We start from the raw sequence: 12,155 nt of genomic DNA, 5'->3' as shown, positions 1-12,155 counted from the left end.
TCTTGTGGGGACTTGAGTCTAGAATAAAAGAGTGAAAGGAGAACAATTTCTATTCTTAAGGAAAGAAAAGGCTTTCAGGATAAAGATTTTTCCACTGCCATTTCTCTCAGTCAGTGGATGGGCGTGTGTGTGGAACATAGACTGCAGATCCATCTTCTGGTTAATGAAAAGCCCTCCAGAGCAGGCTCCCAGGACCGCACAGTCACGAGAGAGAACCCCTCAAGGATGCCAACTTTTGTTAAATAATTTCCTGCCCTGAGCTGGAAAGGGAGCAGGCTGTGAGGAGGACACCTGAGAGCCCAGGAGAAACTTGAAGTACTCACAGGTAACAGCTTGTTCTGCACAGAGGTAGACAAGTACCTGTGCTCTGATAGTAAGATTGGGGGGAAGGTGGTTGGGGATTTCTTACTTCAGGGTGTAAAGAATGGGCACCAAACTAGAACTGCTAAGAGCAGCCTTTGGATTTTGTCAGAGTTGAGGCCTGCCTATCTAAGTAAGAGTCAGGTCTTCGCCTGATCAGTACTACTGAACATTAAAGGGTTGGGATAGGGTTGTGGGGTTGTTTTTGTAAACCCACTTGCAAGATGAAATACCAGTGCGGTGAGAAAGTGTGAAGCTGGCGACTGATGACCAGTGGACAGGGCTTTGTCGTTGCTGAAAATACCTGTAGAAAGCAGCAGGAGTGTTGGAGGAAAGTACAGCACGCTGAGAAGCATGGTGTGTTAGTTCTAGTGCTAAGCCCCCTGCCACTTCCTAACAGGGTGCCTGTCCCCAGGCCAGAGCTTTCCTCAAGCTAGGTCAGTTAGTCATTTCCTAGGAGCTCAAAGGGGTTGAAAAACTGCCTAAGTGGACATCCCTGAGTCTTTGGGGGTAGAGACCGAGGCTTCTACATTACATGTTCTTAGTATCTCATTACCAAAATGAGGAGCATCACTATAGTGACCTTTGTTACTAGTGGGGCAGTGTCAGACCATTTGGTGGATGGCTTGGAATGTATGGAAGTATTGTAAAGCAGTGGGCTAGATCGTTTCTGAGAACTCTGACAACCTTAAAGTTTCCAATTTCTAGGAAATAGGGCTTAAGTTTGGACACCTTTGACAAAAATATTTATTTGTTCTAGCTGCTGTTTGCCTTTTCTGTGTTGGCAAAGAAGCAAAGATAGTAAAAACAGGATTGTGGACCTAAGCACTGCTGTCAGTGTTCAGTAATCCGTTTTTTGACAGTTAGCAAATTCAAAACTCTGGCTTGAATCACAGATCTCACTCAGTAAGTGGGTTCACACATTTGGCAAAGGCTTGTTGGAAGTGTTTTTAGTTCATTGTTGAATACTCTCCTGCTGGCTTGTTTTTCATTGCTTGTGTCCCTGCTAAATGCATTGTCTTCTTTCTTTCCTTCTTTCCTTCCTTCTTTCCTTCTTTCCTTCCTTCCTTCCTTCTTCCCTCCCTCCCTTCCTTCCTTCCTTCCTTCCTTCCTTCCTTCCTTCCCCACTTTGTTTCTCCTCTCCCCCTCCTGTTTTAGCTAGTAATAATTCTTAGGGAACCACTTTTGCCTTGCTTTATATTATTATTGTTATTTTTAAAAGATTTATTTATTTATTAGTATGTATACAGTGCTCTGCCTGCACGTACACCTGCAGGCCAGAAGAGGGCATCAGATCTCATTATAGATGGTTGTGAGCCACCATGTGATTGCTGGGAATTGAGCTCAGGACCTCTGGAAAAGCGGTCAGTACCCTTAACTTCTGAGCCATCTCTCCAGCCCCTATGTTATTATTTGTAAATGTCTTTGTTGAATTAAGCCATCAACTAAAAGTTTCTGAACACTTCTGTACACTTCGCTAGTACAGGAGGCTGCCTCGCACACCACCTACACATCTGCTCGTAGTTGGTTAGCTCTCTTGTTCTTTACACACTTTCACTCACAACAAGACTATGATAGGCTTTGATGCCAGCCATTGCCTGTGTGGCTCCTGTTTTTCTTTTATATACCTTTGAAATGAAGGCAGTTGCCACTTAGATCAACAATATTTTTCTCCTTTATACAACTTAAGGACTTTAGAAATTTAGAGATTTCTTTATCATTTTGTGTGTAAGAGAGTTGAGAAAATTTAAGTTTCCTTGGTGTCCATCATAGGGAGGCCCAGGAACAAGGAAAGATGATGTCTAGAAATACCAGAGTGAAGGGCCCCACATCCTTTCAACAATCCTTAGTATTTGGATGGTGTTCTAACTTGTCACACTGCCTCTCCCTTCTCCCCTTTTTTTAATTTCTAAAAGAACTGGACATTCTTTGGGAAGGACGAGTTAACATTCTTCCCAGTAGGCTGCACTTCCCTCTGCTGGGTCAAATGTCTGCCTGTGTGTCTCTTAGATAGAAGGGATGTGGTCACTGTCTTTTCATGTGTAACAGGGACCCCTGTCTTTACCCTTTTGGGAGGGAGTCTGGGATATGACAATGGGGTTGAAAATGTAACTGGAAAAGTGTTCCCCTCAGTAGTCACTTTCCTAAAATTCACTTTTAGCTTTGCTGTCATTTATTTTTCTATCCTTCCTTCTCCATGGCCAACCAGTGAGCACAGCCTCTGGCAATGTGATGACTAATTATTTTCAGAAGCCTGAGTAAGTCACAGTGGTTGCTGTAAACATCTAAACTTTAAATCTGTTTTGGGCAAAGCAAAGACAGTGTTTGTATGCACCAAGGGAAAACTGGTGGTGGAAATTGCTGAACAATTTGCCTCTAACTATAGAAGGAAATATCCTTTTTGGGAAGAAGGATGGATCAATGTAATTCTTCTCTTCATGTAAAGCTGTTATTGAAGTAACAACTTATCTTATTTTGCAGTCCTAAAGTAATAAATAAAACATTTATGGCTTGAAATAAATTGAGAGCATCCTATTACCTGTAGTAGCTGGCAAGTTCATATTCTTTTAAAGCCCCAGGCAGTAACATCAGCAGATATTTTTTCCTTCCTTATTTTCTAATCCAGAAGCTTCTAATTTCTTTCTGTCAAAGAGCTTCCATTTTGGTTCTGAGTAGGTGTTCAGGGACCCTTCCTGATCTGACTACATTTTGGAGCACCTCTTGTAAATTGTATTTACCATTAGTGCCCAATAGACACCTTGCTGCATAGAGAGAACATGGGCTGCCAGTTGACAAGTACAGTCAGTGTTCTGTGTTTGGTAGCAGGTCTCTGACTCACACGCAGACTCTTGATCCATTAGGTGCCTGGAAGTTGCTGACACTGGAACAGTTCTCGGGCTTCATGGTGTAGAGAAAGGAACTCCTTGCTTTGCCTTTTAAGAGTACCAGTTGCACCATGTTCGACAAGTGTATGCTCACACACAGCCTGAGGTCCTTCTGACCTGGCAGCGTTCCCAGGACAGTGTGGGCTTTTCGTCCTTGTCCTTGGCTGCGCTGGAGAGCTGTCTCAGATGATGTGCTAGTTCAGGAATGCCAGGTACTCATACAAGAATAACCTTCAGTTTCCCTTCAAGGGCAAAGTATGCCTTCTGAACACAGTGAGTCAATTTTCCTGTTCAAACATTTGCCACTTATTTATTAACAAGTATTCATTGAGTTCTCACTATCTATAGGTGTCTGTGCTGAGGGTTGTACAGGAGAAAATACTGGCAAACTATCCATTATTTAAAGATCCTTATAATCCAGAAAGGAAGACAAGACGAGCAGTTCCATGTATGGTGGGGTGAAGGGATGGGTGGTTTTGTATATGGGGTTTTTTTTTTCCTCCAAATTTGTATTAGTTGCTTTTCATTACTATGACCAAAATTATGGGTTTTTGTTGTTATTGTTTTGTTTTGTTTTTTGTTTTTGTTTGTTTGTTTGTTTGTTTCGAGACAAGGTTTCTCTGTGTAGCCTTGGCTGTCCTGGACTCACTTTGTAGACCAGGCTGGCCTCAAACTCACAGCGATCCACCAGCCTCTGCCTCCTGGGGTGCTGGGATTAAAGGCGTGCACCACCATGCCTGGCCACCAAAATTATGGACAGAAACAATTTACAACAATGGACAGAAATCTCATTTTGACTCATTGTTTCTTGTTGGTTACAACCCATAATGCTGGGGAAGGCATGGTAGTGGGAGCATGTGGTGATGGATCAAAGGCAAGAGAGTGCAGGCTGGAACCAAGGACAGGATCACCTTCAACTACTCACTCCATAGTGATGCTTCAGGCAGCTAGGCGCTGCCTCCTAAGGTGCCACAAGCTGGGGACCAAGGGTCTGAAACATGGTCATGTTAGGGGAGTTCAGATTTAAACCATAACATCTGGAGAGAGGTAAGAAACCAGATTCTTGGAGGTCTGAACTCTGGTATTTTTAGGAGAAGCAAAACATGAAGTGGTGAAAGCAACATCAAAGGGAATGATGGGAACATCAGGAAGCCTTAACCCTTTCCTCAGTTATCCACCTTTGTCCGTCTGCCTCTCTCTCTTCCCCTCTGGATTCATTCCATTTCTGTCTCTCATTAGACTAGAACATGCTTCTAAGAGATAACAATCAAACATGACAAAACAATATAATAAGATGAAGCAAAAACTATCACATCGCCGTTGGGACACAGCAACCCAATAGGAGGAAGAGAGTCCCAAAAGCAGGCACAAGAGTCAAAGACCCACTTCTTCTCACAGTCAGGAGTCCCATAAAAATACTAAGCAATAGATATAAGATATATGCCACGGACCTGGTGCAGATCTATGTACATCCTGTGCTTTCTGCCTAAGTTTCTGTGAGCTCATATGCATCTTGCTTAGTTGATTCAGAGGGCTGTGTTTACCTGGTGTCCTCCATGCATTTTTTCAGCCTCCTCTTTTGTAGGATTTCCTGAGCTCTGAGGGCTGAGGTTTGATGGAGATTTTCAATTTAGACTCTTTCTGCATAATCTCTGGCTGTGGGTCTCTGCATCTGTTCCCATCTACTGCTGAGGAAGCTCTCTGGTGGTGACTAGATAAGGCACTGATCTACGGGTATAGCAGAATATTATTAGGAATCATTTTATTCATTTTAGAACAGTCATGTTTGGTTTTATCCCAGATTTTTGGCTATCTAGTTTCTGGTTCTTGGTTACCCAAGCAGTGTTGAGGTGTGAGTTCTTTCTTGTGGAATGGGCCTTAGGTCAAGTCATACAATGGTTGGCTACTCTCACAAGTTCTGCGCCACCATTGCTCTAGTGTATTATGCCGGCAGGACAAATTGTAGGTCAGAGGTTTCGTGGCTGGGTTGGTGTCCATGTTTCTTTTTCTGTAGCCTGTGGAGTATCTTCCCATACTAAAGAGACTAGAATGGAGGGGTGAAGGCTCCATGTAGGCACCAGTACAACTTCTCCATGTTCAGTGAGTTGTGTGGATGGATGACAGTGGCAAAACCCCATTCCCTGTTTGCAGAGAGCAGCTTTTTGTCTTAACCGCAGCCTAGGTTGTTTGGGGATTTCCATGGGCCCCTCCTAGCCAACAACTCAATTGAATGGACCTTAGTCCCCTGACTGGAAGTCTCACCCGGCTACAAGAGATGGCCAGTTGAAACGTCATATCCCCCATTATAGGACTCCTCACTAGGATCACCTTCATAGAGTCCAGGAAGTTTCTACTGCTCTAGGCTTCCATACCACCCCTCAAGGGACCCCAATCCCAGCCATCTTTCCCCACACCCTCTCTCTCGCTCCACCCCACCTCCCCTGCTGCCTGACCCCCACCCCCATCTCCATTTACCCCCAGTCTACTCACAAAATTTATTCTAATTCCTCCTCTCAAGGAGATCCTTGTATTTCCCTAGACCCTTCCTCTTTACCTAACCTCTCTGGGTCTATGGATTCTAGCTTGGTTATCATTTACTTAATGACTAATATCCCCTTATAAATAAATCCATACCACATTATCTTTCTGGGTCTGGGTTACCTCACTCAGGAAGAGTTTTTCTAGTTACATATATTTGCATACAAATTTCATGATGTCATTTTTTTAAACAACTAAGTAATACTCCATTGTGTAGATGTACCACAATTTATTTGTTCTTCTGTTGACAGTGCTTTGGGTATCTGGGGTGGAGGAGGGCTGTCCCAGATCCAGTCCCTGTAGGATACTAATGTCTTTCTATCTTGGTACACGGAGTCTTTTTCTTTGAGAATGTATTTGTCTTTTACAAACATCCTGGTTCAGAGAGTAAGATCAAGATAGTTTATGTTATATAGATATTAGCTTTAACTGTGATTATATTAGACTTTTTTTTAGTATGATCTAAGTTGGTGCACATTCTGGGTTTCCTATAGGCAGCATTAGCAGCATATTCCATTTTGCACATTAGATGAAAATTATTTGGATTTTTAAAAGCATTCTGAAAAATCAAGCAGTGTTAATAAACTCAAGAGACATACAGTTCTAAAAATAGCTATCACTGGTTAATTATCAAAATGTTATGTGTAGCAACAGACTTTGAGGGAAATTATCTAAGACACTGCCTTATGTTCTTACACACATTGGGGTAGTTCTCTTTAGCTAATGTCTGGGGAATCATGGCTGAAACAAAGCAAGGTGAGTTCTCTGCTCATGACCCCAGAAGAGCCAGTGCCCTCCAGTGGTCTGTGTGGCACAGTGGGAGGACCCTGGAAGGAGGCAGAGGTGGGTGGAAGTGAGCAAAGATAGAGGGAGGAGTCTGTAGCATCTCTAGAGGGAGGCCAGAAGCCCTGGCGGAGTGCACAGGGAGGTAACCTGACAGACACTGGAAGCCAGCAGAAATCAGCCTGCTGGGAACAAACAAAACAAAACAGAAACACTTTAAAAACAACAGTTTGAGAGGATCCAAGCATGGAAGAGTAGAAGCAGTTTTCCCAGGGTTGCATGGAAGCAGGTGGTGGTTGGTGCAGTCCAGGGAGCTTTAGTGACCATGCCATCATTGCTGCCAAGAACCTGGTAATACTCTGTGCCCAGCGATGCCTAGAAATTCAACGTTTCACCATTCCAGTGTATTTGTGGTAATAGGTGTGAAATACCAAGTAAACTGCAAAGGTTTGTCAGCATGTACTTTTTAAAAATGAAGTTTGTACCCTATAGTATATGTGTTTGAGATGCTACTGTTGGAATGATTCTCTAGGGACATTTGATGAAAGGATGCAGGGAGAAAAACAGAGCACGAGCTCAAAAGTGTTGAATGGGGCAGGGGAGAAGGTTGTACAACTTCCCTGCCACCTGGACAGCTGTGCACGGTTACACAGAAGATGGGGCCTGAACCTGCCTACCAGGGCCACTTTTAGACCAGACCTCATAACAGATCAGTGCCCCTCAACTCTATTGTGTGCTTTTGAGGTACTGGAGCCATTATAATTTATACAAAACATTGTTCCTAGCTTTCCGGCCATTTACCATGTTGGTGTATTGTATTGCTTGGCTGTAGAAGACAGGTTATCTATCAGGCAACAACTGTGGCAAAAGTATACCGATTATTTTTTTTTCTCCTTCATCCTTAATTATCAGTATCAGTCTTGAAATTACTCTCAAAATGCCAAATTCCAGGTGTCCAATGTTGTAAAGGTGGTCAAGGAATAGATGTTCCTTTAAAATTCTCTTCTCCAGTTAGTTTCTTAATAATACCAAGTGTCTAAGTGCAGACTGAGGTGTTGAAGACTGGCTTCTGTAGGCAATCAGAGCCATTTAATGTGCTCTCATGACACATCTTGGAGACCTTTATGTTAAAACACATTTTATTCTGATAGAGTGTTTTCATATTTGAAAGCCAAACTTTTACCTCATTTCCATTTATGATATAGATACAAATAATAGATAGTAGTAATATTAAAAAAAAATAGGCTGGAGAGATGGCTCAAAGGTTAAGAGCACTGGCTGTTCTTCCAAAGGTCCTGAGTTCAATTCCCAGCAACCACATGGTGGCTCACAACCATCTATAATGAGATCTGGTGACATGGAGCCAGAATACTATATAAATAATAATAAAAAAAAATAGGGGACTCAGATAAAATAGTAGCAGAAGCAGCTAAATATCAAGCTTTGGCAAATGACCCAAGTAATGCCTATTGGATAAGAAATATACCCAAGACATGTATATTAGTTTCCTATTGTTGCCTAATAACCTACAGTTTAACACACCATTGATACTTATCTTACCATTTTATGAGCCATAGTCCACGGGTTGACAAGGCCTGCCATTCCTCTTGGAGGCTCTAAGGAGAGAAGCAACTTGCCGACTTTTCCAGTTTGGCAAGGCTGTCAACATTTCTGGACTCACAGGCCCTTTCATCTTTAAAGCTTGCAACTGACCACCATCCCAGAGTCACATGTGTTCTCGCCACAGCCAGAAAAAGCCGCTCTGCCTAAAAACCTAGTGGACAATGCAGAGTGCCCTCCCTATCCTGAAGCCCTAATATAATCTGCATTTTCCTGCTGCCATGTGGAGTCGCAGATCTTGAGGTTCTGGACACAAGGCTGTAGGTGTTTCAGGGGTCCGGGGCATTACTCTGCCCACCAGAATGTGGAAATAGCTAACATAAGCTTTCACTCAGAGAAAGCATTTCCTGGATGTGCTCCTGATTTGGTTAACAGGTCTTTAAGAAGTTTTCACTTATGGTATTTTTTGTTTTTACCCCTCAATTCTTTTTGGGTCTTAATCTCTAGGAATCCTAATGCTGGTCTCTTTTGTTTGCTTTGATAGTGATAACCTGCTAAGAAGAGCAGCCTGTCAAGAAGCTCAGGTAATGCCATTTCCTGTGATAAAATTAAATCACCCCTTATCTCCATGGTGCAGGAGACACAGCTACTCCAGGGACTTACTTACATGGGGTCTTGCATCAGTGCAGTTTGACTGTTTTCCCTCCACCTCCAGATGGATCAGGCCCTCAGCCAGCTCTGACTAGAATGGGTGGAAGTTAGCCATCTGGTGAAGAACAGCTCTTACGCCCACTCTGTTAGACTTGCTTACTTCTGGATCACTCCCAAGAACATATAACCTTACTGGCTGAAGAGCTAGGAATTGGCACAAGTTTGCAGTTATCCTCGAAGATCTGGCTAAACCCTGAATCATTCCTGATGGAATAGCCTCCAGGGATAATGGTTTGGAGCAGATGTTACCTCTGAAAATCAAATCTTGTTAAAACAGTTGCCTCCTACTTTTAAAGCCCATCTCCGTACTATAGCCAATTTGTAGCATTGCACTGCCATTCAGCTGCATGAGATTCTGCTTAAGCATTAATTTATCTGGCCAAGGAGATGATAGTTGAACTGTAAATCCTCTCAGATTTAAGACCCTGGCTTTGCTTTCTTCCCTATTTTAATGTATACCCTGCAGATGGATTTCTGCGACTTTGCACCTTCATGTTATATGCCATTTCAGCTTATGATGTCAGAAATGCCTAAAGAGGTGTATGAAGGTTAAAGTGACAAAGAGAACACGTTTGTTAGAAGTTGGTGTCAAACCTCATGTTTGTTTTTGAAGTATTTTCATAGATGATAATGACAATAGATATTAATAAATCCTTCTTTGGTTCTAAATATGCTTTGTGAATTTGATTTTATTCATGACACATGTACCATTTCTTAAGGTTTCAAGTTATTTTACAAAATTAATTTAAATACACTTTACATTTTATTTTAAAGATCAACACGATGGTTCACACCCATAATCCCAGCTTCGTGGAAGCTGAGAGAGGAAGATTACCATGAACTTACCTCTTGGTACATAGCAAGTTTCAGGCTAGCCTAAGCTGTGCTGGGAGGCCCTCTCTCAAAAAACAAAACAAAACAAAAACCAAAAAACCTTTTGGATTATTTTTTAATTTGCTCAATATTCATACTTACTTATGAGTTTCAGTATGATACTCGGTACATGTATGAAATGCTTAATGATCAAATCAAGGTAATTATCCAATAAACCTTGATATTGCATTCCAGGTAGTTCTGCTGATGCAGTCTTGTCTTTCTTACTTACAGTGAATCCCTTGCATCTGCTCACTCTGAATTCCACCCCTTCCTACCTTCCCAGACACAAAGTCTTGTTAGGCGCTTTCTCCCATACTTACCTCCTTACTGTCCTAATCCTCATGTCCTCCGCACATGTTTAGCTCCTTTCATATGACTAAAGGTAGGTTGATTCTCACAGATTCCTCTACTGTTTCTGTTCTCTTTTTACAGTCTAAATTATTGAGTGATTTAAAAAAAATCATGTGAACTCAACTCTATAGTTTTATAAACTTCTTAATCCATGATGGGTCTGAGACTTGAGTTTACACGTATGGTTAGGAACTGTAGGGACTAAGACATGAGAGCAAGGAGGGACAGTCTAGTGCGGTAGATTTGGAATCTGCTTGGCCAGAGAGCTGGTGTCTTATTAGGGTTTCTATTAGGGTTCTATTGCTGTGAAGAGGCACCATGACCATGACAACTCTTATTAAGGAGCTGGTTCAGAGGTTTAGTTTATTGTCATCATGGCTGCAAGCTTAGCAGCCTGCAAGCACCATAGTACTAGAGAGGTAGCTGAGAATTCTACATCCACATCGGCAGACAGCAGGAAGCCAGTGCCACGCTGGGCCTGGCTTGAGCATCGAAAACCTCAAAGCCCAACCTCCAGTGGCTCGCTTCCTCCAATAAGGCCACGCCCCTGCAATCGTGCTGCTCCCTGTGAGTCTGTGGGGCCATTTTCATTCAGGCCACCATGTCCCACTCCCTTGCCCCCATAGACTTGTAGCCGTATCACAATGCAAAGTGCACTTAGTCCAACTTCAAAAGTCCCCAGAATCTATCACGGTCTCAACCACATTTAAAAATCACAGTTCAAAGTCTCTGATTCTCATGGCAGTCTCTTAACTATAACTTTCTGTAAAATCAAAATGGAAAAAAAAAGCAGATCACACACTTCTTAAGATCCAATGGCACAGGATATACATTACCATCCCAAAAGGGAGGAAAGAGAGCATAGTGAGGAAATACTGGACCAAAGCAAGACCAAAAAACAGCTGGGCAAACTCCAAACTCTGCATCCCCACGTCTGATGTCAAATTGATCTTCAGATCTCCAACTCCTTTCAGCTTTATTGGCTACAACACACTTCTTTTTCTTGGGCTGTTTGCACAGCTGTTAGCAGCTCTCCCTACCAAGTGTGCCACGGCACTGGCATCTCCAACATCTTAGGGTCTTCAAGGCAGTGCAGGCTTCGCCTTCCCAGCTTCACGCCTGGCCTTTCTGGGCCTCCATGCAGGGGCACGTGTCTATGCCTGGCTTCAGCGGGGCTCTCTTTAGTTGCAGTGGGAGATTCCAGAACTCCTTTCTTGTATCCTTGATTCTAATTTCAGAACCTCGTGGCTGAAGTTACAAAGTTCTGCTCTTTGCTGGGGTTAGAACATGGACCCCCTTGTTCAAATACATTTTCACCAGCTCCCTGGTCTTGATAGCTTCCTTCACTCCCTAAGCTTGGCTGTCCTGGAACTCCATCTGTAGAACAGGCTGGCCTTGAACTCTGAAATCTGCCTGCCTCTACCTACCCAGTGCTGGGATTAAATGTGTGTATACTTGGAAATACGATTTTCTTTAATTCCTTTTCACAAACTGGAAGCTTGGGTGGGGTTGTGCTCTGAGGCCACTACCTTTAGTCTATGTAGCATTATTAGGCTTTTCTTTAATCTGTTTACACTACCTGGTGCTCCTTTCCTGTACATTTTCTTTTTCTTGCAGTTTGCTCCTTTTTATTATATATCTGCATAGGATTGGCCACTAATAACCATATAACACAGTCAATGCTAGGTTGTTTGGAATGTCATTTGCCATAGCTATTAATTCATAATCCCTTAATTTTGCCTCAGGCAGATTCTTTATGAGTCAAGGGCAGAAAGCAGCTGCATTCTTCACCCAAATATCACAAGAATAATCTCTAGGCCACATACTAATATTCTTCTCTGAAACCTCTTGAGTTGTGCTCTCACAGTTCAAGTCACCCTCAGTATCATTGTCTTCCATACTCCTACTAGTATGGCCCGTTAAAGCCCTGCTTAAAATGTCCAGTCGCTTTGCTAGTCCAAAGTCCCAAAGTGTTCTATATTTCTCTAGGCAAAACCACTGTCAAGCCTGTCACAGCAATACCCCACTCCTGGTACCAACTTCTGTCATGGAGTTTCTGTTGCTGTGAAGATACGCCATGACCACAACTCT

At 42.7% G+C, this 12,155-nt stretch overlaps 1 protein-coding gene across 2 annotated transcripts in view; it reads left to right on the top strand.

The window, feature by feature from the left end:
• The window catches only part of AGK (acylglycerol kinase), a 73,682-nt gene that overhangs the window by 16,818 nt on the left and 44,709 nt on the right, over positions 1 to 12,155 (top strand). For both annotated transcript variants that reach the window (XM_084785818.1, XM_084785819.1), the window contains exon 3: positions 8,671 to 8,710. In XM_084785818.1, coding sequence (XP_084641944.1) covers positions 8,671 to 8,710 — 40 coding nt within the window. The remainder of the gene's footprint in view (positions 1 to 8,670; positions 8,711 to 12,155) is intronic.

Source organism: Acomys minous, assembly GCF_964271855.1.
Source record: "Acomys minous genome assembly, chromosome: 6".
NCBI classification, from domain to species: Eukaryota; Metazoa; Chordata; class Mammalia; order Rodentia; family Muridae; genus Acomys; species Acomys minous.
The sequence above is the reverse complement of the archived record's forward strand: the minus strand, read 5'-3'. Positions and strand labels throughout refer to the sequence as shown.